At 38.3% G+C, this 27,324-nt stretch overlaps 3 protein-coding genes across 8 annotated transcripts; 2 read left to right on the top strand and 1 right to left on the bottom strand.

Annotated features, from left to right (window-relative positions):
* Positions 1-6,606, bottom strand: mcm3 (minichromosome maintenance complex component 3). The gene is made up of 17 exons (XM_055187165.2): positions 6,431-6,606; positions 6,154-6,266; positions 5,503-5,711; positions 5,275-5,405; positions 4,874-5,112; positions 4,610-4,718; positions 4,295-4,448; positions 4,014-4,145; positions 3,706-3,914; positions 3,170-3,344; positions 2,958-3,081; positions 1,936-2,086; positions 1,660-1,800; positions 1,428-1,534; positions 1,114-1,199; positions 944-1,028; positions 1-795 (listed from the first exon to the last, which is right to left on the bottom strand). The coding sequence occupies exons 1-17, from the start codon at positions 6,503-6,505 to the stop codon at positions 597-599; spliced, it is 2,439 nt and encodes an 812-aa protein (XP_055043140.1). The 5' UTR covers positions 6,506-6,606; the 3' UTR covers positions 1-596.
* Positions 6,607-7,837: 1,231 nt separating this feature from the next.
* On the top strand, positions 7,838-17,105 carry paqr8 (progestin and adipoQ receptor family member VIII). Of its 2 annotated transcripts, XM_073856206.1 has the most exons (6): positions 7,906-8,052; positions 12,530-12,598; positions 12,926-13,068; positions 13,578-13,629; positions 13,799-13,853; positions 15,210-17,105. In XM_073856206.1, the coding sequence occupies exons 3-6, from the start codon at positions 12,938-12,940 to the stop codon at positions 15,818-15,820; spliced, it is 849 nt and encodes a 282-aa protein (XP_073712307.1). In that variant the 5' UTR covers positions 7,906-8,052; positions 12,530-12,598; positions 12,926-12,937; the 3' UTR covers positions 15,821-17,105. The 2 variants fall into 2 exon arrangements, with proteins under 2 accessions (XP_055043151.1, XP_073712307.1); XM_055187176.2 differs by lacking the exons at positions 12,530-12,598; positions 12,926-13,068; positions 13,578-13,629; positions 13,799-13,853; positions 15,210-17,105 and adding an exon at positions 8,529-11,332 and having other exon boundaries at positions 7,838-8,052.
* A 141-nt stretch (positions 17,106-17,246) lies between these two features.
* znf395b (zinc finger protein 395b) lies at positions 17,247-25,866 on the top strand. 5 transcript variants are annotated; one of them, XM_055187172.2, is made up of 10 exons: positions 17,247-17,370; positions 18,606-18,733; positions 18,875-19,029; positions 20,417-20,523; positions 21,639-21,838; positions 21,924-22,024; positions 22,908-23,145; positions 23,313-23,402; positions 24,060-24,178; positions 24,656-25,866. In XM_055187172.2, the coding sequence occupies exons 2-10, from the start codon at positions 18,668-18,670 to the stop codon at positions 24,765-24,767; spliced, it is 1,188 nt and encodes a 395-aa protein (XP_055043147.2). In that variant the 5' UTR covers positions 17,247-17,370; positions 18,606-18,667; the 3' UTR covers positions 24,768-25,866. The 5 variants fall into 5 exon arrangements, 4 of the variants coding, with proteins under 4 accessions (XP_055043147.2, XP_055043149.2, XP_055043148.2 ...); XR_012358674.1 differs by lacking the exons at positions 17,247-17,370; positions 24,656-25,866 and adding exons at positions 18,212-18,357; positions 23,493-23,607; XM_055187173.2 differs by lacking the exon at positions 17,247-17,370 and adding an exon at positions 18,212-18,357.
* Positions 25,867-27,324: the final 1,458 nt, after the last annotated feature.

Below are 27,324 nucleotides of genomic sequence, written 5' to 3'. Positions count from 1 at the left end.
AAAAGTGAACTTTTGCTTATTTTAATTGACATTTTTTACAAAGCATTTTTTATGAATCTTTATGGGAAAAATTTTTACCATGCCAATAAACAAATACACAAAAAGGACAGGATATTTTGATGTTGGTGGAATGGGTTCGAGACTTGGCATAGACTAAAGACAAACTTTCTCCTAATCAAGAACCACTGCTTAACAGAACAACTCGATTATAAAACAAATCACTGAAGATCTCAAGCGAGTCTTTCATTGAATAATACACCAGTATTTACAAGTTAAATCATGTAAAAAAAAAACACAATACTCCTTCTTCAACCTAAACTTAAAATGAAAATAAAACAGAAAAATTACAACAATTAAAGAACACAATGTTATGTTTAGAACAAAACAATCCCTGTCTTTACAGTTGTAAAAAAAACAAATTACTGTAAGAATGAAAATGTGCTAGAATAGTTTTAAGAAATACATGCATACATGTGTATGCATCTAAAAACACAGGAAAATAAACATTGCACACAAGTTGCAAATCTTCTGAAATAAATCCACACTTGAAGCTTTAACTTAAAAAAAAGTAAAGTTTTTCAAGATCTTATATATATTTATATAAGGAAGATGATGTCATCAGCAACCATAACCTGGTTGTCATCTTGCATGGTGTTAAGTGCGGCACGGACCTCTGCTTCATTAAATGGCGATGGACAACTCTTGTTAATGTCCTGCATCAAAGTCATCAAACCCATTGACTGGGCATGAGCAGTGTGGAAAACCTCAGATAATGCCGTTTTAAACACCTTTAGCCTGTAACAAACACACGTGCATCAGACCTACTGCATATAAAACAATCAGCAATGCAGTTTCGTTTAGTGCTTCATATTAATAAGAAAAACGTTATGCATAAATCAAGATCGGCGTTTAAAAATCCACAAATCTCAGTAAAGCCTCCTACCTGTCCGCAGGTAATACTGTTTGTCCATTCTGATCAGGTGTGTCCATCGGCTCCTCACTCTGCCTCGCAGGAGCTGGGGACTGAACTGAAAACAGAAAGTCATATTAATAAATACATTTAAGTAAATATTCCTTATTTTCAAAATATAATACGCAAAAAATAAATCTTACTTTCTGGTATTTCAGTCTCTGTATTAAAGTCATAGGGATCATATGATTCACTGCCCTGAGATGCTCTGGGCTCAGACTGGCGCCTCCTACAGGACAAAAATATATATACATCAGGCACGTCATTCACTCAACTGGCCACTAGAGGGCCTTCAGCTAACTCATTAGCAGAAACCTCATGCCAAGAGATTAAAAAAGCTTAACCAGTTGAGCCATAGGAACATATACCATGAACAGATCTGACCAGCAATCAAAACAAACACAGTTTATAAAAAATCAAGATATACAGCCAGATCATGTGAATTCCGGTTTATTACCTTTTTCTTTGTTGTCTGGGTGTTTCTGGTGCTTCATCCTCCTCTTCATCCTCTGATGCTTCATCTTGCTGGTCATTTCTTGACCGCTTGCGTTCCTTCTCTAGAACCTGATGAGAGAAGAGTGAGAAATGACTTTCAATTGGATTTCAACCAGACATTAACATCTAGGATGTACAACAAGACTGTTTTGCGAATGAGCCACAATATTAACTGACTAGGTTGACAAACAGACCTTCTTGAAATAGGCAAACTGCACGAGCTCCACAGCAACTTCTGTGTCCAGCAGCTCCACAGCTTTGCTCATGCGAGCTTTGGCGTGAGCCGTAGACAGACGGATCAAAGTTTCCAGTGTTCTCGCGGTGACCGGTGATGTCTGAGGGACAAAACACATTAAATGCTCACTCATTTGTAAAGTCGCTGTAGATAAAAGTGTCTGCTATATGAGATTCAGATCTATATCTAATCACCACCATACCAGCAAACCAACTAAAAGCTTGTCTGTATTTACCCGTGCAATGTCAGAGCCAATCTGGTCCTGACTGCGCAGTCTTGAGTACTCCTCTGCGATGTGATTGGCTGCCTCTTGGGTCAGCACTGGAGAAATCGCCTTGGCGACGTGAATATACTTCCTCATGAATTCTTTACTCACCACTCGGTCTCTAAAAAAACACAACAAGATTTAGTTATGCAGCAAGCACTTCATATATGATCCCCACTTTAAAATTGTGCATATAACATTTTACTAGATAAACAAAAAATGGCTTTGAGGGACACTCAAATTTTCTAGATCCACTAGAGTTATACATTTGATTTTTACAGTTTTGGAATTCATTCAGCCGATCTCTGGGTCTGGCACTACCACTTTTAGCATAGCTAAGCACAATCCATTGAATCTGATTAGACCATTAGCATCACGCTAAAAAAAATAACCAAAGACTTTCGATATTTTTTCCTATTTAAAGCTCGACTCTCCTGTAGTTACATCGTGTACTTAGACCGACAGAAAATTAAAAGTTGCGATTTTCTAGGCAGATATGGCTAGGAACTATACTCTCATTCTGACATAATAATCAAGGACTTTCAAGGACTTTGCTGCTGTAACATGGCAGCCATGTTACAGCAGCAAAGTCCTTGATAATTACACCAGAATGAGAGTATATTCCTAGCCATATCTGCCTAGAAAATCGCAACTTTTAAATTTCTTTCAGTCTTAGTACACAATGTAACTACAGAAGAGTCAAGTTTTAAATAGGAAAAATATCCAAGCACTTTGGTTATTTTTAGGCGCGATGCTAATGGTCTAATCAGATTCAATGGATTATGCTAAGCTATGCTAAAAGTGGTAGCGCCATAGCCGGAGATCGGCTGAATGGATTCCAAAACGGTAAAAATCAAATGTTTAACTCTAGGGGAGCTAGAAAATGAGCATATTTACCAAAAAAGTGGAGCGTCTCTTTAAAGTGTGGTTTGCTTTAAAGGCAGAAAGTGTTGAAACTTTAATAAATGAAAAAGTATGCAGTTTCTTCATACTTGGCCTTCTTGCTTCCATGAAGGAGTGGATTGTGTTTCTCATACACCTGTAGCTCCTCTTCCTCCTGGGCTGCATCGGGGTCTTCAGTGGCCAATGCGTCCACTGAACCACCGAGAGCCAGAGCTGAAACATAAGTAAATGTGTTTAAAAAAATAAATGCTTATGCTACAATATACTCATATCCTGTGTGTTTCTATGCATCGGCCCGTACCAGCTCCATCCTGCTCACGAGGATCTCTGTAGCGGTGCATGCGTAGCACGTGGTCGGAGATCTCACGGTCGTGCTCGGGGTCCATCTGATCTAGCATGATGAACAGCAAATCGAAACGAGACAGCAGGGAGTCCTGCAGACCAATGTTCTCCATGGGGGTTTTGTACTGATCATACTGCAGACAAAGAGCCAAAGAGAAATCATTACATGTAGAGAAAACACAACATATTTAAAGGGATAGTTCACCCAAAAATGTTTATTTTGTCCATCTACTACCCACAAGTTGTTTTAAACCTATACAAGTTTCTTTATTCGGATGAACACAAAAGCAGATCTTCTGATAAATGACGATAAGCACACAGCTGACCCATCATTTATCAAAATATCATCTTTTGTGTTCAACTGAAACGTATACAGGTTTAAAACAACATGAGGGTGAGTACATGATGATAGACTTTTCAATTTTGGGTGAACTATCGATTTAAGTGAATTAAATATTGTAACTAACAGATTGAGACTAAAACTAAAGCCCTTACCCGGCCATACACAGGGTTGGCGGCTGCCAGGACGCTACAGCGGGCATTCAGTCGGGCGTGAATGCCTGCTTTGGCGATGGTGACGCGTCCCTGTTCCATGACCTCGTGAATAGCAGTGCGATCCATGTCTGACATTTTATCAAATTCGTCAATACAGACCACCCCTCTGTCCCCCAGCACCATGGCACCAGCCTCGAGACGACGCTCACCTGAGAGACAGACAGTCTGAGCTTAATACTGAACACTCAAAGATTCATGCATTTTGTCCCGTCTACTATGCGTGTGAATCGAGCGCTCTTTTAAAGTACCTGTCTCTTGGTCTGTGGTGACGGCTGCGGTTAAACCTACACCTGATGAACCTCTGCCAGTGGTGGGAATGGCACGAGGAGCCGTGTGAAGAACATACCGAAGAAGCTGAGATTTGGCCACAGAGGGGTCGCCTGAGAATCAGATGGAGATAATGCAATTAAGGTGTATGGACTGATAACACAGATTTATAACTTTAAAACATTGAATAAAGAAACGTTAACTAAGTACATTATCTGATGTGGTTGCAATGTGCATATACAATCCATAAATTTGTTCCTACCTATAAGAAGCACATTGATATCCCCTCTAATGCGCGAGCCATTCTCCAAAACCTTCTCCACCCCTCCTAGAAGCATGCACAGGATCGCCTTCTTTATGTACTCATGACCGTGAATACTTGGTGCCAAGGAGCGAGCCAACTGGTCAAACACATTCTGAAGTAAAAAGAAATGATGCATTTATATTAGGGACACACAGATGCAATAACTCATCATGATGGGTTTCCTTGTGCAGTGCTGTTTTAATTTAAAAAAAAAAGAGAAACTGTAATTCATTGGTTTGACTTTAAATAAAAATAAATAAATAAAGGGAAAACCTTTGAACGTGCTCTGCAGAAGTTCTTGATCTTGGCCACATCATCGGCAGAGAAGTAAGGAGAGATCTCTTTGCTCATCTGTTTGACATTGCAGGCGATCATAATTGTCCTTAAATGCACATAGAAATAGACATTAACTCTCATGACACAAATCTCATCATCATGATCCTCATTAAAAATTCAGCCCTATACTGATCAACAGCAAATATGATGCCAATGTATATGCACAAATAAAACTTTGTTCAGAAGAACACTAAGCTCTACCTGAAGGTACCCGATGTGAACCCGCCCTTTTTGCCAGGCAGGCAGCGGTAAGTGCCAATCAACTGAACCCGGTCCCCTGGTTTAACATAATCCACCAGGTCATTGTCCAGGATGATGTCCACCGAGCGGGGCAGCTGACCGGCTGGGGCTTTTTCAGGCATCTCCTGCACCGTGATGGTCTGGTGATCCTTATAGATGGACAGACCAAACTCGGTCTCCAGTGGATTGTTCTCTTCATCCTGAACACAACACAGACAAATACATGCAAAGTGTTAGAAATAGCATACACATGCATTCTCTCCAGTTTCCTTTTGGGAAACAACTAGTTTAATTCAAAAGTACAAGTACAGCCCCCAATAAAGACATAATCTAATTGGTATGAGCCAGGCATGTTATGCTACCTTAGTGGGATAGATAGCACTTGAAGGGAAGGCATCCAGAGAGGTCATGTCTGTGTATTTGCGCTCCAGAGTCTTCTTAGTGGCTGGGCAGTAGTGCACACTGCGTACTACCTTGGGACGCACTAAAGAGCCTGGGGATGTAAAGAGAATGCTTGTAGTGCAACAAATGACATCTTTAAGCAATATTTAGCAAGATTTTGAGATGCATATAAATACGCTTGAACCTACATTTGGTGATGATGCCCTCCAAGCACACCATGCTGCCCAGCAGGCGAGAAGTCAGGGTTCGAGGGGTGACGTGTTTATTACCAAAACTTCCTTCCAGGCCGATGAAGAACTCCTCATGTTGCTTGGCATAAGTTGCATCTATTGATGCCACCAGATCTTTCAGGGCACGCTGGAATGCCAGAAGCTCCTCAAATGCATTATTCAGCAGCCTGTTCAGTTAAATAATTTTAGTAATTTTATATTTACTTCTGTATGCATGCATAATTGTCCTTTTCTGTTAATGCATGATTAACTTTATGTAAATTACTCAGTAATTACGCAGTAAAAGATGTTGCATAAAAATGTACTTAACTATATAAACAGGAAACTGCAATTAAATAGTAACATGAAATTCAGGCATTTTTCAAGAAATTACTTGATGGTTAAATATGCCATCAGTTTATTATAGTAAAAGTAAAATAACCATGTTTCTTAACGCATTAACTTAATTACAAATGTACTATAGCTAAAACCATGGGTAACATTTATACACTTAAATATTTCAATATCAACAACACTATAGCATCTTGAAATTACTTTACTATAGTAAATACTACTGTATACTATAGTATTTCATCATCTGCGGTATTAACAAAAATAAAGTTATATTACTTGGCTGCTCGCTTGTCGTTGCGCCGGCGCAGGTCGTTGATGTTCACAATAAGCCGGGATTTGTTCTCCCCGATCATCTCTCGTACTTTACTTTGGTAGATGCCCTGGTCTTGCTGTATTTAAAGGTAAAATACAATAAACTATTAACAAACTTGATCAAATGCATTTACGAAAAAGTAAATTGTGACTTGTTGATTCGGGCCTTTGTTCCTATACGAACATACCAGCTCCAACAGTTTAAAAGTTTATAATACTATAATAAATGCGTTATACTTACATCATCGTCAAGGAAATCCAGGTAATCCCTCTGCGCCTCCCTCATTTCATGATCGTCTACGACTTCAGCAGCCATTTTATTATATAGTTTGTAAAAAATATCAAGAAAATACTCAGTACAGTACTCCTCGTGCAGAATGCGGCACTGTTGTGTGTCATTTCGCGCCAGTCCGCGTTCGCTCACAGTCGAAAACGAGCGCTGATTGGCCAATACACCCATCACTCATCAGCGTGTACTTTTTCTTGGATGGCGACATCCAATCAAAATGTACACACTGAGAGTTTGCCCAGCCCTTTTTGGTGTTTCGCGCGAAAAGTGGCCGCACTACTGCGCATGCGCCATGTGTAGGAAAGTGTCGCGGTAAATGGTTGTTGAAAAAGAAGAGAAGACGATTCAAATGCCATCACCAATCCTTGGACAAGGTTTTAAATGGCCCTTTGTGTAGCATTAATATGTCAAATGACAATTAACTAAATCTTTCGAATAATATATAGTCAAAAAACTCCACAATAGGTTAATGCCGAATTGGATGTGTGGATTTTATCCGTGCATAGCCAAAGTATACGCGTGTATTTACTGGTTTATATTTTTAGTTATCCAAGTAAGAAATAAAGAGACAGTCCACATCTAAACACATTTATTCACAAAATAAATCATATTTAAACGCCAAGTAGGGCCATTCTCTTGAAATGTGAGTGAGTGGCTTTGGTGACTTTGTAAACAACTAGGTTTAAAAAAAACAACAACAACATCTGACTATTAACATGATGTCAAACAGAAGTACTTTTCAAGAGTGCCATTTAACCATTTATCTACCCCTTTATGCCCACCTAGCGGCTGATATCTGTAATGACATCTTGCATTTTATATTTAGTGTAATCTTTTACTTGGGATTACAACTCTTCTGTGTTGTTCGTCAAAAGTTTAAACTTGTAGTCATGCATAATATATACTTTAAAAACTGATACAACTGGTATATTTTAACTGGTCCAAATGCATTTTACTTGAAGTGTTAATAAATTAATATATAACCATATAATGCATATTCCCAGATAGCAAAAAATAGCAATGAGTCGGCGGACCACCGGCGGTGCTCTGGCGGCATTAAGCGTCATAAGGGCGTAATCGCAAACAGGTCTGACGGCGGACCGCCGCGGCAGCCGCTTTTGCATAAAATAAGCAGTCGGTCCGCCGGCTGCATGCTGGCGGCATCTCGCAACAAATGAGAGTGACGTATTCGGCCGCAAAAGTTTCATCCCCGCCAGCGGGACGCACCTATAGCCGACAGCTTGGGGCTGGCGGCATATAGAAGCCATGCGGATATTTTTTGCTATCTGGGTTATCCTTGGTGCCGAAGTTAAATCATAACTTTTCTCTTAAGCCTTGTACATATTTGTACAAGAGGCATTTGAGTCCCTTTAAATATGATTGATATGACGTAACCCCGCCCAAACTTACGAAGAGCCGGCGTAACAGGTCGTTCAGTTGACGCTTTGACAGCGCAGTTGGTGGGGTTAAAAATGTAAAAGTTGAACCGCACATTTAATCTTTAGGTTGGCATGAAACGCAACCTACAGTTTTAAAAAAGTATTCGAGAAGAGTAAAAGGAGCTCGTTCAACAGGTAAGGAGCTGCTTAATATTAGTATAATGTTTATCTAAAGAATCTGTCAGGAGTTCATTGCTGTCTTGTGATTCATGATTTTTTTACAAAGATATAAACTACCATATGAAATTACAAACTACATTCTTTATTCCACAAACCTTGTGTTTTTTAAATAAAAATACTTTATGTGGTGCTATACAATTGCTTAAGGTGTGTAGTAGTACATGTATGATATATAATACAGTGTATAGGTATAGATGACCACTGTAACCTATACACAAAATGCTATGAATGCACGGTTTGGAGCCGTGTGTGAACAATGTAAGCATTTGGTTAACACAATGAACAAAGCAACAAGGCCAGTTATTAACTTATCAGCTGTAAGAGGGTTAGTGTAACAAGAACCGACTCTTTGTCAGGCATAGGAATGAATGAGGCAGTGCTGTTTTGTAAATATCATCCACCCTCATATATTATTCTGCTTCTCTTCGCAGTATATTTGAATCCTGTGGCCGGCACTTTTTCGTTCTTAACTCAAAATTTCACCATGTCGAATGGAGTTTGGGGCCGGGTGGGCGCACTGACATTAAGTATACAGCAGCTGGGTCATCTACCACGCCTGACAAGCTGGTTACCTTCTCTTCCCTCACCTCAAGCCACCGTGCTTGCCTCCGATGTACCCAGCCTGTTTCGCGAGCCTTTTATCCTGTCAGGCTACCGCCCTCTCAATCAGGACTGGAGGAACTACTTGGGAAGTCTTTTCCAAATCCACAATGAGTTACTCAATGTGTGGACACACCTGCTGGTAATCCCTGTTGTGCTACTCCGCTTTTCATTCTTTGCGTGGACATGGGGGCCGAGTTTGAATGTGGCATCTCTGCCTCTTTTTTTATACACTTTCTCCTCGCTTAACTACCTCTGCTGCAGCGTGGCCGCCCACCTACTGCAATCACGCTCCGAGCTGGCACATTACTCCCTCTTCTTCGTGGACTATGTTGGAGTTGCGGTTTACCAGTATGGCTGCTCTTTAGGCCTGTATTTTTATTGTGCCACTCCCGAGTGGAGACAGAGCCTAGTGGCCGACGTGTATCTGCCTGGTGCCGCGGTGCTTGCCTGGTTGTCCTGCGCCAGCTGCTGCTTAGCCAAAGCCTGTTACAGACGTCCATACCCACTCTCCAGGAAGATCTGTCAGATCATTCCCACCGGCCTGGCATACGTGCTCGACATCAGCCCCGTCGCTTATTGTCTGGCCACCAAGTCTTGGGATAAGCCAGTGATGACTTTCCACGCTCTGCAAATGGTGTTTTTTATGTTAGGAGGGGTGTTTTTTTCTTCCCCTATCCCAGAGCGTTTCTTTCCAGGAAGATGTGACATTGTGGGCCATGGCCATCAGATCTTCCACGTCTTTTTGTCCATGTGTACTATGTGCCAGATGGAGGCAATACTTAAAGACTATATGGTGCACCATCAGTCTGTAATAGAGGTGCATGGAGAAAACATCATCTTATTGGCCGCAGGGTCTTTCGTGCTCTTGGTTTTGTGTTGTGTCGTGACTGTGTTTCTCATGAGAGAAGTAGTGCAAAGACAGCTCGAGAAAAAAGACTGAACAATAATCTTTACATGTTTGCTTACTTTACATATCAATCGGAGACGTTCAGACACACAGATTCAGATTAATTATTGCAGTGGTCAGCATAGTGTTATTTGCAAAGTTCCATCATCACATTTTGATATCCTGTATATCAGATTTTTCGCTTCGGGAGACATATGACTTATTAACAAATTCCTTTCATAACCATAACGAGCATAAATGCTTGTTTTCTCCACCATTGCATTCACCACTTATAGGATAATCCAGTTTGACAACATTCCTGTAAATTCAGTACTGTATGAGTTTGCATAACTGCCACATTTACATGGAACTCCACACAAAAACATTCAGATCATGAAGAAAAGGTGGATTTGTTACAATCATGTTTTTTTGAGTTGCGGAGGGATGAGGTGATCAGAAGAACAAAGAAGTTTATTATGCACTTAATTCAATTCAATTCAATTTAGTAACCCCTAATTCTAATACTAGTAGATATGTGTTGCTAGTTTGCATAGGTTTTGTATTAGAAACAGATCAAATTATATGCACTGCAAAAAAATTATTTCTTAGTATTTTTGTATTGTAATCATATCTAAACATTCTTAAATCAAGATGCATTTTCTTGATGAGCAAAATCACATAAGAATTCTAGACAACAAATGTACAATTTAAAGGGACATTCCACTTTTTTTCTCATTTTCCAGCTCCCCTAGAGTTAAACATTTGATTCTTACCGTTTTGCCTGAGGAAGATCAGAAGCAAGCAGATAGTGTGCGGGCATTGCTTTTTGGGTATGTTACGAGACTTTGTGTCTTCTTATCCTACGCACCTATCAACTTCAGGTGTGCGACGCTAATTTGTTTGATTCTTACCGTTTTGAAATCTATTAGTCTGATCTCCAGTTCTGGCACTAGCACTTTTAGCATAGCTTAGCACAATCCGTTGAATCTGATTAGACCATTAGCATTGAGTTAAAAATAACCAAAGAGTTTTAATATTTTTCCTATTTAAAACTTGACTCTGTAGATACATCGTGTACTTAGACTGACAGAAAATTAAAAGTTAAGATTTTCTAGACAGATAAGGCTTGGAACTATACTCTCAAACTGGCGTAATAATCAGTGACTTTGCTGATGTAACACAGCACAGCTGCAGGAGGCGTAGTGATATTATGCCCGAAAATAGTCCCCTTTGTTACTTTCAAAGGCAGGGGAATATTTTTGGCCAGTAAGTTAATGTGTGCTTTAAACAAGCAAAATATATTTTCTTAAACACTTAATTAAAGAAAACTTTTAATTCAAATTTTTCTTGAATTAAGTGTTTAAAATATTGTTTCCTCACCCCATTGGCAGATATTTTTGCTTGTTTTAAGCACAATTTCAATAATATTTTTTGTCTAAAAACGTATGAGGTTTTTTTTTAGGTCATTTCGCTCATCAAGAAAAATCATCTTAATTTAATTTTTTTTTTTTTTTTTTTTGGAGTGTGCATTTTCTACTCCCTAAATATTTTTTTATTTGGATACTTTTGCATTTGTTCTACCAATAAAAAGTGACTCACTATAAGTTGAAGCACTATAAAACAATGCTAATTCACAAAATTATTGCACTTTACAATTGCAAACATATGTAGAAAATAATAAAATAATTTATAGCAAAATAATTTGTGGAGAATTTCTTTTTTAAACACAGTAGTAACTTTTGCCACCCCCCCCCCCATTTATGACCAGAAACCTGTAATAAACTAAATTTAACTCTATAGTACTGTACCATTTTCTTTCATAAAAAAATAATAATATCAGCTGCTTTTTCTCAGATTCAGTATTTACATATTGTCACCTTCCTAAAATAAGTCATTTTTTGACAATTTTTTTTTGCATTAGTCATTTTTCTCATGATCCTGGCCACGTCTGGTAAAATCACCCACATCCTCATTTGAACAGATCATGCTATTCTACCTTTGTAGTATAATTGCCTAAGTCAAGAGCATGACTTAGGCTGTTTTATTTTGCCTATAAGTCAAAAAACATTGAGCAATTTTACAAGCTTTTCGATGCAGCTGCATCAAGAAGAACACAAATCTACTCAACCTTTGACGATAGTTCCATTTATTTGTGTTTTCTGAGAAACCTGAAAAAATGACAATTATTAATTAATTAAGGTGACGATATGAAAAATTCATTTTACCTTTCTGATGAATTGGGCAAGGGTTAAATGCATATCTGTAAGATTTCCATGTTTTTTTTTTTAAAGCAAACAAGCATTCTGGAATAACATGGATCATCAAGGTTTGCACAAAGTCAGGGATCTCCAATGTGGTGCCCGCTGGCACCAAGTAGCCCACACTGAGTCAGTGATGTGTTATAGTTATTTATATTTTTAACACTAAGAAATATCAACAATTAATACAAAAAAGTTTGGAGTAGACTATATCAAAAAGTAGCCCTCCAGATTGTTTTTGTCCATTGTCGTAGCCCTGCAGCTCGTGTATATGTAAAGGAGGCATAAAAGACCTGTAAGAAATTCTGAAATTATTGTAAATAATTTACTTCACTTCCAAGTTGTTAGACTGATACATTTAATTATTAACAACAACAGAAGTAGTTACATGTAATTTAACCTTTATATCGCAATGAATGTTATACTTTCAGTCTACACAAGGAGGCAGCAAAGTTCCATTCAAACACTGTCAATTGGTTAAATTATTTAAATAACATTCAAAATCAAAGAGCTAACATTAAAACCAAATCGCACTTTATAAGTAATGCCATAATTTTTTTTAAAGAAAGAACTTTAGTGTTTCAAATGAATGAGGCAGGTGAAGTGATTAAAAAAATGAATGAAACAATGAAGCATTGGAGTGGCTGGAATTTAATAAGGAAGTTGTGTCTGTTGTGTTTGTCAGTGTGTTTCTGCCTTGCTACTGACAGGTAAGATGAAGACAGGTGATCCACAGTCGTATGACTGAGGGCAGGTAAGAGCAGTGTGTCTTACTAAATTGCTTTGTAGCACATTAATACTTGTCATGTATATATGTTTATGTTTAATTTGATAAATACATTTAATGTAACCTGTAAATTATAATTATAGTTAGTTACACCTGTCTGTGTTAACATAGAAAATGTGACTTGGAATTCATAGACTTGCCTTTGCAGGCATCGTGAAAGTTGTTATTGCTCACATGTGCAATTTGATTATACATTATATATGCTTTCCATATTAGTTGTTATTTAGAAGATTGTCTAAGTATAATAAGTGTGTGGGAAATGTGTGAGGGTTTTATTTTTTACGTCTGTTACAGTCTTTATACTGAATGGCACCAGTTGAGGAGGGTGTGATAGGTTGGGTATCAGGCTGTTCTTCCTCCCTACAGATTAGCATTGTGTCAGCGTGCTTCATCATCATGTATGTTACGCTCTACAGTCTTTGTGCAAGCTGTTACAGGTATTTAATATTCTGGCTTTGTCTTTTATTGGATTTAGGATAATGTCTTGGATGCCATCATCCAAATCTAACTATTGGAATAATCTAGAAATGTGATCTAAATTTGAGTAATCCTAGAGGAATTGTTTTTTTATTTTTTGCTCATTCAGAACACACCCAGGAAAAGGGTGTGATTGCAATGCATACTTCACATTAGCAGACTGAGCATACTGAGAAAATTCAAGTGGGTGATTTCAGTGGAATGTGCTATGGCAGGTTTAGATCAAGAGAACCTGTGGGTTGATATACTTGACGCACAAATGTCAAATGTTTTTATCTCTCAAGTCTTTTGTATTGTAAGAAAAGACCTGAGTTTGTCAACTCCAGTACTTTTAAAGCTTAGGAATAATGTTATATTTGCAAAAGAACATTTAAAAAAATTCATGGTATGAGTGCATGGTGGTGGATGTGGTATATGTAACATTTCTAGCATTATAATGACTTTTCTTGTTACGTATTCTGTATGACAGTGACATGCGTTTTTCCGGACAAGAGAAAAACAAAATTCCTTTTCCACAAAACGTAAGAGACTCGCACGCAACAAAACTTATGCTCAAAATGCAGTAAAGACTAGTATACTTGTCTCCCCATTACTGAATGATACAGTACATAATGCATAATGAAATACATTCAAATAAAACAGCAGGCAGTATGAGGTGGAATAACGTAAATGTTCTTTTACCAATTGTAGAAAACACCTGGGGTTACTGAACTGTCCTGCAGAAATCTAAACAGACTTGAACATGGTTGGTACATTACTAGTATCATGTCAGAATTCACTTAATATGCATAATTTTTTGTAATATGACCCCACTATAGACTCACCTAAAGGATTATTAGGAACACCTGTTCAATTTCTCATTAATGCAATTATCTAATCAACCAATTACATGGCAGTTGCTTCAATGCATTTAGGGGTGTGGTCCTGGTCAAGACAATCTCCTGAACTCCAAACTGAATGTCAGTATGGTAACGAAAGGTGATTTAAGCAATTTTGAGCGTGGCATGGTTGTTGGTGCCAGACGGGCCGGTCTGAGTATTTTACAATCTGCTCAGTTCCTGGGATTTTCATGCACAACCAATTCTAGGGTTACAAAGAATGGTGTGAAAAGGGAAAAACATCCAGTATGCGGCAGTCCTGTGGGCGAAAATGCGTTGTTGATGCTGGAGGTAAGAGGAGAATGGGCCGACTGATTCAAGCTGATAGAAGTGCAAATTTGACTGAAATAACCACTCGTTATGCAGCAAAGCATTTGTGAAGCCACAACACGCACAACCTTAATTCAGATGGGCTACAACAGCAGAAGACCTCATCGGGTACCACTCATCCCCACTACAAATAGGAAAAGAGGCTACAATTTGCACAAGCTCACTTATTGGACAGTTGAAGACTTGAAAAATGTTGCCTGGTCTGATGAGCCTCGATTTCTGTTGAGACATTCAGATGGTGGAGTCAGAATTTGGCGTTAACAGAATCAGAACATGGATCCATCATGCCTTGTTACCACTGTGCAGGCTGGTTGTGGTGGTGTAATGGTGTGGGGGATGTTTTTTTGGCACACTTTAGGCCCCTTAGTGCCAATTGGGTATCGTTTAAATGCCACGGCCTACCTGAGCATTGTTTCTGACCATGTCCATCCCTTTATGACCACCATGTACCCATCCTCTAATGGCTACTTCCAGCAGGATAATGCACCGTGTCACAAAGCTCAAATTATTTCAAATTGGTTTCTTTAACATGACAATGACTTCACTGTACTAAAATGGCCACCACAGTCACCAGATCTCAACCCAATAGAGCATCTTTGGGATGTGGTGGAATGGGAGCTTCATGACCTGGATGTTCATCCCACAAATCTCCATCAACTGCAAGATGCTATCTTATCAATATGGGCCAACATTTCTAAAGAATGCTTTCAGCATCTTGTTGAATCAATGCCACGTAGAATTCTAAAGGCGAAAAGGGGGTCTAACACAGTATTAGTATGGTGTTCCTAATAATCCTTTAGGTGAGTGTATTGTTTGGCCCACCACCATTACTCCTCCTACTATTACTTTAGCAGCAGTGACACATTTAATTGTTTTCCAATATTTTTATACAGGTCAATCGCATGGACATTTCACCAAGGAACTAATTTCCCCCCCTTCCCAAATTCCTACGGTTTCTATGGGAACCTCAGATCCACATTGTGTTAAAACTCTACAACTTCCCTTTCTTCCATCGGAGCCCTCGGTTTACTCAGAGCCTCTGGGACTTACGCCTTCATTTCATCATCAGGAATGTAGGAATGACACATCCATCAGTGATGAATACATGACAACCACCGAGGATCTAACTGATCATACATACTCTCTACTGGACACTGGATTGAATGAAGAAAATCCTTACGAATGCATTAATGAGACTCCATCACTCTTGTCAGTCAGACCTGAAGGGAAATCTTCCCTAATAATGACGAAGCCAGCGCAGCTTGATGTTAATGACTCAGGCACAGTGCTTAGTAACCAAGTAAACAACCATGAAATGGAGCAATCTCTCGCTCTCACCGTCCAATCTTTGACTAATTCAGAGCCAACTGATGTTTACGCTACAGTGAATTGGGAAACAAAAACTCAGAAAAACCCAGAAGCTGTATTTGACACATATGTTGTGGATGACACGATTGATGGTACTGAGGAGGCTGTGCCTCCCATTCCAGATAAACATTTTTAGTATCATTAAAGGGACCAGTTATTCTTTTATTCTACTATGGAAGTGAATGGGGCTCATGATCAGTTTGGTTACAAATATCTTCCTTCGTGTTCATCAGAACAAAGGGGGTGAACCATCCATTTAAAATTCATTTTTTGTTTGATATGATTCATCATAGATTTGTATTTATTTACATTTTACAAGCATTCCCACACTCTTAAAACAGTTGTGTTAAAACAACACATTTTGTGTCTAGTTAAGGACTACACATTTAATGTGTTGTCCCTAACTAGACACATCTCTGTGTTATTATTGGAACAACTTATTTTATGTTGTTTTATCACATATTGTGTTGTCCCTTTAATTTATTTGAACACAAAATGATACATAATCTGTTAAAATAACACATAATGTGTTAAATATCATTACACAAAAAATGCCATTTCTTACAGTGCATATAAAGTATACTTAAGTACACTAGTTTTAAGATACTGGTCAGAATCTTACTGGTGTAAATATTATAGGGCTGCATAACGATTTGCAGAATAAAAGTTTTTGTTTACATCATGTATGTGTGTGTACTGTGTATAATAATAATGTATATATATAAATACACACACATGCATGTCTATATTTAAGAAATATTGCATAATTTTTTTTTACTTAAACGTCTTATACGTCTTTGTATTTTTGCCTTAAGCAGTTTTAATGTGTTTTTGCAAGCTATTCATTGTTTCACATGACATAGCCTATTACACGTGAGCTATTGCTGCAATTTTAATAAAACTGTATAAAAGAAGCCAACCCCCCCTCGGTTATTCTAGGTCATTACGAGTCACATGACACGATGCTTCGAGAATCGAGACTGGACTCAGACTGAAACCCAAAATGCCTGTGGTGTCCAGACCGAAAATCCCTTTTGGCGACTGAAAGAAGAAATCTTATAATCCCCCGACATTACGGACGTCCCTGTCTGTCTGCTTGCCAATAAACAATGCTGTATGTTTCGGAAATACTATAAACTGAAATTATGTAGGTGAAAGGCCACATCAGTGAACCGCGTTGAAAAATGTCTTAACATGAAATTTAATGGAAAATTGTACTGTAAATAATAAACATTTATGAATGCAACAATGTTAACGACCAAATTGAGCTTGAATGTGAGGTATTTTAATTGAAAACAAACAAGGAACAGCATTATAAGAGTACCCTGTTTTAGGTCAAAACAACAATCCTTCTCTTACATATAGGTGTGTTCAATCAATACCTAAATTAAAAATCTGCCAAATGTTTAAATGTAAATGTAAATACATTACAATGGTGGGTATTCCTTTTAAAAATAAATGTAAAAAGTACAATACTAGCCATGTCTTTATACATAAATACACATACTAATACACGTATTCTTTTGTTTGGCACATGTAAAAAAATATGATATGTTGTATGAAGCTACTGTCATTGCTGAGCAATAAACACACGTACACTGCGCGTGCACGACGCCCAGCCCCCTGACTTCATGACGGCAGAGGAGAGTAGCAGACAGCGGGATCTCTACTGCAAAAACATTTGAGGTAAAACCCTAAAACAGACGCTTTTCTTGTGGTGGGATTGTAAATACAGAGGATTAATAATGATTTTTCGTTATGCCATGTTTAGAGACTTTAAACTACTATAAACTTGCCGGTGTTGTTGATATGACCTGTTAAGATTTTAATCCTACCGCGCTTCTGTTTCGAGAAAAATCTTGTTTCGCTTTATAAAATAAATATTTTCAGTTTATGCATTTTATTTATAAATCATGTGAATTTTTAGTTCGAGAATCGTGTGCACAAGTGTGTTTTATTTTTTTTGCAACTGGCAGTTGTTATGCTCATTGAAATGTGTTAACGGCGCTTGAGCTGAAACTCGTGCACGAACACGTTGCTCAGCGAGGGTGTGTCATGTGGTGAAGCGATTTAGCCAATCAGCGCACAGTATCCTCCCCCGAAAGGAAGGTTGTTTTTGCTGGATGTGGACGCCCATCACGAGCGTAACATCCAAAGTGTGGATATGGATTAATGGCACAGATGAATTTAAATATTTTTACACCAATAAACTATCAGCAAATACTTTTAAATAATTACAAAAATGCATATAGAGTTTAGCATTATGAAAATGGCAGCAGAAGCATTATGATAAAGATAACTGTAGCAAAAGCATAAAGTTTAAGACAAGAAAATACCTGCAAATGTATGATGTAAAAGAAAATGGCAGTAAAAACATAATAATAATCGCAAGAGCGTAATGATAAAACAAAACAATGCTAAATTTAAGGTAAGCTTATTTATGTATTCTTTTTTTGACAAAACATTAAATGGAGAATGTGTAATGCATTCCGATCTCTGGTCCGGGGTTTGAATCTCTCCACGATTTCACTTCCCAAACCCAGAATTACAGTATATTAGAGGCTGATAGTCAGGGGGTGTGTTGGCTTAAAAAAATAGTAAGAGCAGCAAAGTGAAACCTCCGACTGCGCCGTTTGTCCTAATGCAAAAATTTGTTTTGTGTATTTGATTAAGGTAACTTTTCTCTTATGTAACAGTGTTGCATGGTTAACATAATTTTGCTTATATATCTGATCTAATAGACGTAATTGATTGCTTTATTTTGGAATGCAATAGACGCTGCTGTTTGTACATTTATTTATTTATTTATTTATGCCTCGTTTTCGTGGCCTCGTGGTGTTACCGCAGAGCCTGTGTTATTATCAGATTAAAAGGTGCACTGTAAATGCACACTGTCTAAACATGCATTACCATGCTTTCAGCTTTTTCCTCTTGAAAGCCAAAACCAGCTGTTTAGCCTAGCTCAGTAGTGAGAGGGCACAGAATGGCCGAGTTGAGATCTAAAGGACTGGATTGGGTACAGACAGGCACAGAAAGGCAGGATGCGTTGGTATGTAGCTACTACTGTGTATAGCAACAAGTAATGTATTCCTAATCTAGATGGACAAAGGTGTGGAGATGAGTGCTGCGATCAGCTAAACTGTGAAGCATTTAAACTAGTCTATACCAATGTTTTCTATATCACTCACAGATCTACATGCAGTGCTGTGGGCAGGGAAAGGGTGTGAGTGCACAGGAGAAGCTGAATACGGGGCAAAGAATCGAGCGGTCCGTTGATGCCAACACACAGCAAACAACGCTTCAAACCTTCCCACGATCTTCCGGTGTGGACCTACCCACCTACAGGTGATCCTTGAAATCTCAAACTTTAAAAGTTTTTTTTTTTTGCTTTGTGCCTTTTTTTGAAAGAACAGTAGAGAGAGACAGGAAGCAAAGTGGGAGGAGAGAGAGACAGAGAAAGTAGGATTGGAAAATGACTACGATTCAAAGTTGGGTCTCCCATAGTGCTGTTGTACTATATGTTTGATCACTGCCATGACTAGATTGCAGACTAACGTACAAAATCCAAACACAATTCGCATTATTGGTGAGATTCTTGTTAGGTCACATTTTGCTCAAAGCAGTCCATTTTGCTTTTAATTTAATCTTATTGATGTTTAGGAGACAATAGATATATAAAAATAGATTTTTACTTCTGCTGTGTTAAAGGATTAGTCAATTTTCTTTAAAAAATCCAGATAATTTACTCACCACCATGTCATCCAAAATGGTGATGTCTTTCTTTGTTCAGTCGAGAAGAAATTATGTTTTTTGAGGAAACATTCCAGGATTTTTCTCACTTTAATGGACCCCAACACCTAACAGCCCCAATGCAGTCTCAAATTGCAGTTTCAAAGGACTCTAAATGATCTCAATCGAGGCATAAAGGTCTTATCTAGCGAAAAAATTGTCATTTTTGACAAGAAAAATAAAAATATGCACTTTTAAACCACAACTTCTCATCTATCTCCAGTCCTGTGACGCGCCAGCGCGACCTCACGTAATTTGCGTAATGCCGTGGATAGGTCACGTGTTACAAATATGAAACGCACATTTGTGGACCATTTTAAACAATAAATTGACACAAAGACATTAATTAGTATCATTCGACATATAACAACGTCGGAACGGTCCTCTTTCTCCACACTTGTAAACACACATACGTCCTCCATGACCTCTTGACGTGATGACCTATTTCATGAGGTCGCGCTGGCGCGTCACATGACCGGATATAGACGAGAAGTTAAGGTTTAAAAGGGCATATTTTTCTTTTTTCTTGTCAATAATGAAAATCGTTTCGTTAGATAAGACCCTTATGCCTTGTTTGGGATCATTTAGAGTCCTTTGAAACTCTGTTGAAACTGCATTAATACTATTACGTGTTGGGGTCCATTAAAGTCCATTAAAATGAGAAAAATCCTGGAATGTTTTCCTCAAAAAATTTCTTCTCGACTGAACAAAGAAAGACATCAACATTTTGGAAGACATGGTGGTGAATAAATTATCTGGATTTTTTAAAGAAAATGGACTAATCCTTTAACTCTGTACAGGTGTCATGACTGCACCAAACTCTATTTATTCAAATTTTTGGAAGAAAAATGGTTTACTGCAACTGCAATATAACTAGTTGTATGTAGTATTGTGTAATGAAGTGTTAATGATAGCTTGAACATTCTTAATTGTCATATTTCAGAAGTCCCGAGTCAGTGGAGATGGATGAAATCATGGCAGCAATGGTGCTCACCAGTTTGTCCTGCAGTCCGGTGGTCCAAAGCCCTCCGCAGAGGGATCTTCTTCCAGGTGAGATTGATATTTTGAAAGCTAGGTCTTACAAAATTTGTGCAAATCGCGACCCTTTTTTTCTGCTAGTTTCAACCCAGCGCAATGATCATTTTCACGTTTAGGCCACATTGTTTAAATAGCAAATGCATTTTCGCCCAATTTTGCGCCCATGGGCGTTTTGGTCTGAAAACGAGGTGTTTAGGCGCATTGTTGGCGCATTGCTATTTTGAGGCAACTAAAATAGACTACGGCATTGACCAACAAAAACCTGGTCTAAAGTCAATGGTGCAATATTCTTTTTGTTATTTAAAGAGCACATTAGTAATATGCGTCTATAAACGGGGCGACAACGCGGGTTTGCTTATCACATACATGGATGCGCAGCAGCACAAAACGCTTTTAAATATGAAAAATTAAAGGATTAAAATTTAAAAGATTATGACCGATTATGAGACGTTAGAAGGCGTAAAGAGCTGCTTCACCAAGTAAATAAATGCTTTGCTTTTAAAAATAAATGCATTTGTTTAATGTTTTTAAATGCTACCCCACGGATTTATTTTATATGATGACTCTATACCTTTGGATATGGTGAGATGAGAACCTTTTTTAAGTAATGCCCTTTAAAAAATCCATTGCGCTGTCCGAGTGCTGAAACAGCACCCCGCACGTTTGTAAATTCTTTATCTCTTGTTTGTTACAAATAAGTTGGTTAGATTAAATTAGTAAACGTATTTGGCGTGCTGTCCGGGGAGAGAGCTCTGAGTTTGGAAATGGGCCCGAACGCAGAGTTATTTCTATGACTGAAAGAAAACGGCTTTTAAAGGTTTTAATCCAAAAAAAAAACAATTTTAATAAAAATGTGTTGGTCTTCCTCCACTTAGTTTATCAGTTTACAAATTCCTCTTTTTAAATAGGGATTAGGCATGGCCCTGGCGCAACTGGGGATGAGAGCTGACTCTCATTGGTTTATTACATGTTACGCCCAGAGTTCAGTTTAGCCATTAGTCAGACCATTAAACAAACAGGAAGACAGGAAGTTAAGTTCCGCCCAGACGCGTAAGCGCAACAACGCACATCCGTCCGATGAAACCTCCTATAGAATACATGTAAAACGCAAACTTTTGTGGCTCTAGGGGACATGGAATGTTGCGGAGGTGAGCTGTCGGATAGCGGCAGCAGTGGATACTGGAGCTGGGATCATGGGAGTGTAAGCCCCGCCCCCTCCCTATCGGTCACTGAGATGGACAGAAGCCCGAGCCAACCGACAGACGAGGGATTGCACATGGAACTGGACCAATCTGCATGCGAGGATCTGGAGGCCAGGAGGTACAAGGTGAGAATGACGAAACAGCTTCTGAAAAGATTTGAAGGCTGATGTTTTAAAAATAAGTGTGTCTGAGTCACTTTCTTTCTGACAGAGCTTAAGCAAAGAAGCGTACAGGTGTCTATGGCCCGGCTGTGAGAAAGTCTTAACGTCACGGTTTGGAATGAAGCGGCACATTCGCATTCTTCACTTGGGGTGAGTATGTGCTCACCAATCAACCTTTAAAGGGACACTCTACTTTTTTTGAAAATATGCTCATTTTCCAGCTCCCCTAGAATTAAACATTTGATTTTTACCGTTTTGGAATCCATTCGGCTGATCTGCGGGTCTGGCGCTACCACTTTTAGCATAGCTTAGCATAATACATTGACTCTGATTAGACCATTAGCATTGCGCTAAAAAATAAACAAATAGTTTCGATACTTTTCCCATTCAAAACCCGACTCCTCTGTAGTCACATCGTGCACCAAGACCGACGGAAAACCAAAAGTTGTGATCTTCTAGGCAGATACGGTCAGGAACTATACTCTCACTCTGGTGCAATAATCAAGGACCTTGCCGCCGCAACATGGCTGCAGGAGGTGCAATGATATTACGCAGTGCCTGAAAATAGTCCCCTATTATTGAAAGATACTAAGGGGAATATTTTTGGCTACTGCGTAATATCATTGCGCCTCCTGCAGTCATGTTACAACAGTAAAGTCCTTGATTATTACGTCAGAATGAGAGTATAGTTCCTAGCCATATCTGCTTAGAAAATTGCAACTTTTAAATTTCCGTCGGTCTTAGTACACAATGTCGATGTAACTACAAAAGAGTCAAGTTTTAAATAGGAAAAATATCTAAACTTTTTGGTTATTTTTAGCGCCATGCTAATTAGATTCAAATGATTATGCTAAGCTATGCTAAAAGTGGTAGCGCCAGACCCGGAGATCAGCTGAATGGATTCCAAACGGTAAAAATAAAATGTTTAACTCTAGGAGAGCTGGAAAATGAGCATATTTTCAAAAAAAAGTGAAGCGAATTATCATTTACCAAAACTATAGATAAGCAACAAATGGCATTTTCTCTTAAACAGTGGCGGCTTAGAGCAGTCTCACAGAGAAGAAGACTTCTATTACACAGAGGTTTCTTCTGAAGATGATGAGACTGCACCTTCATCTCCCGCCCCATCGTTCTCCAGCGGGGCCTGGACTTCTTGTAGTTCAACACAAAGCCAAACCACACCAGGATGTCAAGATAAGGTCCAGTCAAGTCCTCTCAGCCAATCAGCTCCGAGCAGCGTGTGGCAAATTCACACTGAACATCTTTATCAGGTGAAGTCTGATTCATGTTGTTTTAAAATGAAGCATTTTTCTTGTAGCACACAGGAGCAAAATCAGATTGGTTTGCATTGAGCTACAGGAACACTGCAGTTTAGATTTGATATATGTCTTCATCATGCACATTTTTTGTAAACCCCTCGCTGTGTTCTTTTTTCTAGGCCTGCACGCCCATTCAGGTGACGGTATCTCCGGGTTCTCCCTCCTTGTGTAACTGGACCCTGCCTGGTGATGTCCAGCAGAAATCTCAGGTTGGTCTGTCTCTTTAAAAGCATCTTTTTCTCTTAATGTGATGCTTTCTAATGCACTTTTGGCTAACTACTATTTTTGCTTTGTTAAAGTTGTATCCCGAGTCTTTCTATCTTGTGGAACTGTGATAGACTGGATCAGTGGTTCTTACCTGGTTTTGCTTCAAGGCCCATATTTACATTGGGCATCAAGTGGCAACCCAACAAAGTAACAAACTGTTCATTGTAACAAATTACGATATGTATTAATTGAACTTTGAAGTGCATAGGGGTAATACTATGCTAAATTATTAGCATGACAGGTTGAATAGAAAAATATATTTTAAAAATTGTAAACAGCAGTAAAAGTATGATTTACCAGCTAGACACATATGCTGTATATACTGTATATCGGCCTTTATTTCACATTACTTGCTATGCACAAATAGTTATTCACATTTTATTATTTGCATTTTGATTTTGCCCTGCTGTTCGCAATCCTGCAATGTCTGCAGGACTCACCACTGATCCAGCTGTTACCAGCAGATATTCAGTTTTTATACCATTAAGACACATATGCCACTTTAGTACGTGAGACTTTGTGTCAGACTGAGAGAATTTCAGAAACAAAGAGATATTGTGAAAGTGTATAGTAGTAAAATGTTAACATTTATTCCGTAGATTCCAGCACCTCGCAGCCGGTCAGTGAGTGTCGGAGAGCAGTGGCTGCAGCGAAACAGCGCCCCCACCAGATCACAGACAATAAGTGCATCTCCCTCTAGAGGGCACTGTTCATTCAGGTATTACACTTGACAGTTATTGAGTGAACTAACACTCAGAGATGGGCATAAATACATGGAAATAAAATACAAATACTGTATGAAAAATGTATTTAAATACAAAATACAGTATTTTGTTTGAAAATACATTTGAAATTGACCATGACATCCTCACCTAATTCCAGAAAAGTCACAGAGTTGTACAGCTGCAGCTCATGTGCATTAATGTTGGGATTTTGGGGGAACATGACATGATAATGAGGTTGACTGGCACAGTATTTTATGTATTTTGAAAACACAGATATACTCATCTAAATACAAATTACATGAAAATAGTATTTTGTATTTCAAATACGTATTTTAAATACATGTATCTGAAATTCTGCCCATCCCTGCCAACACTCTTTTGTCGAATTAAACAAAGATCTCTAATGTAGGCTATATTTACATTTATTCAACATTAGTTTAACAGTGTATGTTTCATTTTTGTGCATTCAGAAAGGGCCGAGGCGAGGCCAAAAAGTGCCGGAAAGTATATGGTGTGGAGCGCAGGGACCAATGGTGCACTGCCTGCCGCTGGAAGAAAGCCTGTCAGCGGTTTCCAGACTAAAACGAAAGACTTTATGAGAAAGAATCTGTGTTTTCTTTCTTCTTCCAGATATTTCCTGCACTGTAGAGGCTCGCTCGTTTCACTTTTCTACCTTTTTGTTTTCCAACGTTAAAAGTGTTTCGTCATGTTTTCCTAAAAAAAATGAGCACCGGTAAATATACATACTGTGTAAAGTAGTAAAATCAGAACCCTAATTGAATTTTTCCCTCCTATGAGACTAAAGTGTAGCCCTGTATCTGACTGTGTTTTTTTTGGGGGGGGAGGGTCCACCCCAGTCTTGCACTTATACACCTGAGATATTTAAGCGATTGTTGATTTTTTTGTATACTGTGGACAGTGTATTGCTTTGAACATTTTCATGATGTTTTCTATTGTGGTTTTGTTTGCCTGAAAGGTGTAACATTGTGATGCCATGTATTGTGTTTTTTCTACGTATTTAGTCACAACTTTACGTTCCGCAGGGTTTGACTGAGGCTCTTTGCCATAGCGCTTCCTAATCAATCAAAACTGCCAGATATAAAGCTAAAGTCATGTCGAATGAAAGATGATGTGATGGATGTTGTTTGATGGAGATTAAAGTGCAGCTATAACCTTTTGATGGAATACCAAAGTGCTATTGCAAAGGCGAGTAAAAGGGAGTTTGACTGAATACTGCTCTGAGAACAGTTTGGACCGGTTCCCTTTGTACGCTATTTCTTATCCTTCCAAACAGTGTTGAGGTCTTATTTGTTGTACAATAATGATCTTACCCAAAAGATTTTACATTTAAAGGATTTGACAGCCCTGACACTATATTGAAAAAAGATTAAAAACAAGACATGAGATAAAATATGCAAATTTCAAAAGCTTGTCATTTGTGCTTGACAAATAACGAGAACAATCGTAAAATTATTTTATTGGCATTTTTGTGTACGTTTCATGTACATGTAGTGAAAAGAATTAAAGAAAGGCTCACTTTCTAGAAATGCTTGCAGAATGTGTCTGAAATGAAAATCATTCACAAAGCCAAAATGTCTACGGAAATAAAGTCTTACATTTATACCCACAATACTGTACACTTACTGTACATTTATACCCAGAATAAAGTACACTTACACTATCTGCTCATTCTTTGCATGTTGGTGGATTTAAAAATTGATCATCAATGACATTAACCAATGATTATTGATGTGAGGGAGAATCTTTCAAACACTAAGATCATTTTATTTATATAATACATCCATGCATAAGTAAATGCAGACAGGTGACATGAGTGCAAACCTGAAATAGACATTCTCATTGCCAGTCTTGCCTGAAAATGCATTAAAGCCAAACGATTAAAGATGCAGTTTATGCATTGCTTGCAAAAATAATTTGTTTATAACAGGCTTTCTGAATACTTGCCCTGTCTGCTATTAAATGGCCAAACAGGTATTTTCTGCCAAGTAGGAGGGACCTTTATTTTGTATTTTTTCGGCAGCTTTTAATAATAATTCGAGTTATTAACTCTGGGGGGCAGCACTGGCATTGTTCTTCATCTAACTTATTTTAATTTAAACTAAAGACAATCAGCTATAGAGGGTATGCACGTGACGTCACCTTTGGCGACGTTACTGCGGTTACGCCCAGTGAGTGGCAAAAGACAGAGCGGCAGAATTTGAGTACAGTGTGAAGTCAGCGAAAACGCGTCTAAATGGGAAAAGGCTGTTGTGCGATAGACTGTACTAACAGATTTAACAAGAATTCGGAGCAATCGTTTTACAGCAAAAAAAAAAAAAACACCGAAAGGAGAAGTAAATTGATCGTTCATGCCAAGGTCCACAGACCACAGGTGGGTTGACAAGTTGCTAGGGCCACTTTAAAGCAGAGGTTTTACTTTCTACTTAAAAGTATTTTTTCAAGTATTTGTATTTCTTTGGAAAACATACATTCCAAAACATATTATCATAATTTTTACTCTATTACATTTCATAAATACAAGTTTTTGTTTTACATTTAATATTAATAAGTACATTAACGTGCTTTTATTCAAGTAAAAGTACACAATTTTAATGTAATTAGGTATTAAATAAATTTTAATATGCAACATTAAAGAATACACAGTATGAATCTATGCTTTAGATGTAGTGAAGTAACATTTTTCCCAATACAAACACCCTAATAAAGCACAGATGCTTGGAAAATGTAACTAATGTAACTAGTATTGTCCACCTATGCTATCAAGTCCAACTAAATTCAATTTAAGCTGATAATAGTCAGTTTTACTGGAATTTTCGCAGCAGCCGCTATGAAAACCAACCATTTTGTTGAACGTTTGCCACTCAACCGGGCGTGCTCCTGCGTGGTCACGTGAAAAGGTGACGTCAATGCATACCCTCTATTGATTTGGAAGAAAATACACAATTTTAAAATGTGTGCAAATCAGCCAATATTAGCACAATACCATGTGCAAGGTAAATATAAAGTGCTTTCTCTCAGTAAAGTCAATCCCCAAAACAAAAAAATCCAACTTTGATTCCTGACTTCACTAAACCCGCTGCTCTTGTAACCGATTCACGCGTGCTCGATTCAAGTTTAC

This window comes from Misgurnus anguillicaudatus, chromosome 18, assembly GCF_027580225.2.
Source record: "Misgurnus anguillicaudatus chromosome 18, ASM2758022v2, whole genome shotgun sequence".
Taxonomy (NCBI): domain Eukaryota; kingdom Metazoa; phylum Chordata; class Actinopteri; order Cypriniformes; family Cobitidae; genus Misgurnus; species Misgurnus anguillicaudatus.
The sequence above is the reverse complement of the archived record's forward strand: the minus strand, read 5'-3'. Positions and strand labels throughout refer to the sequence as shown.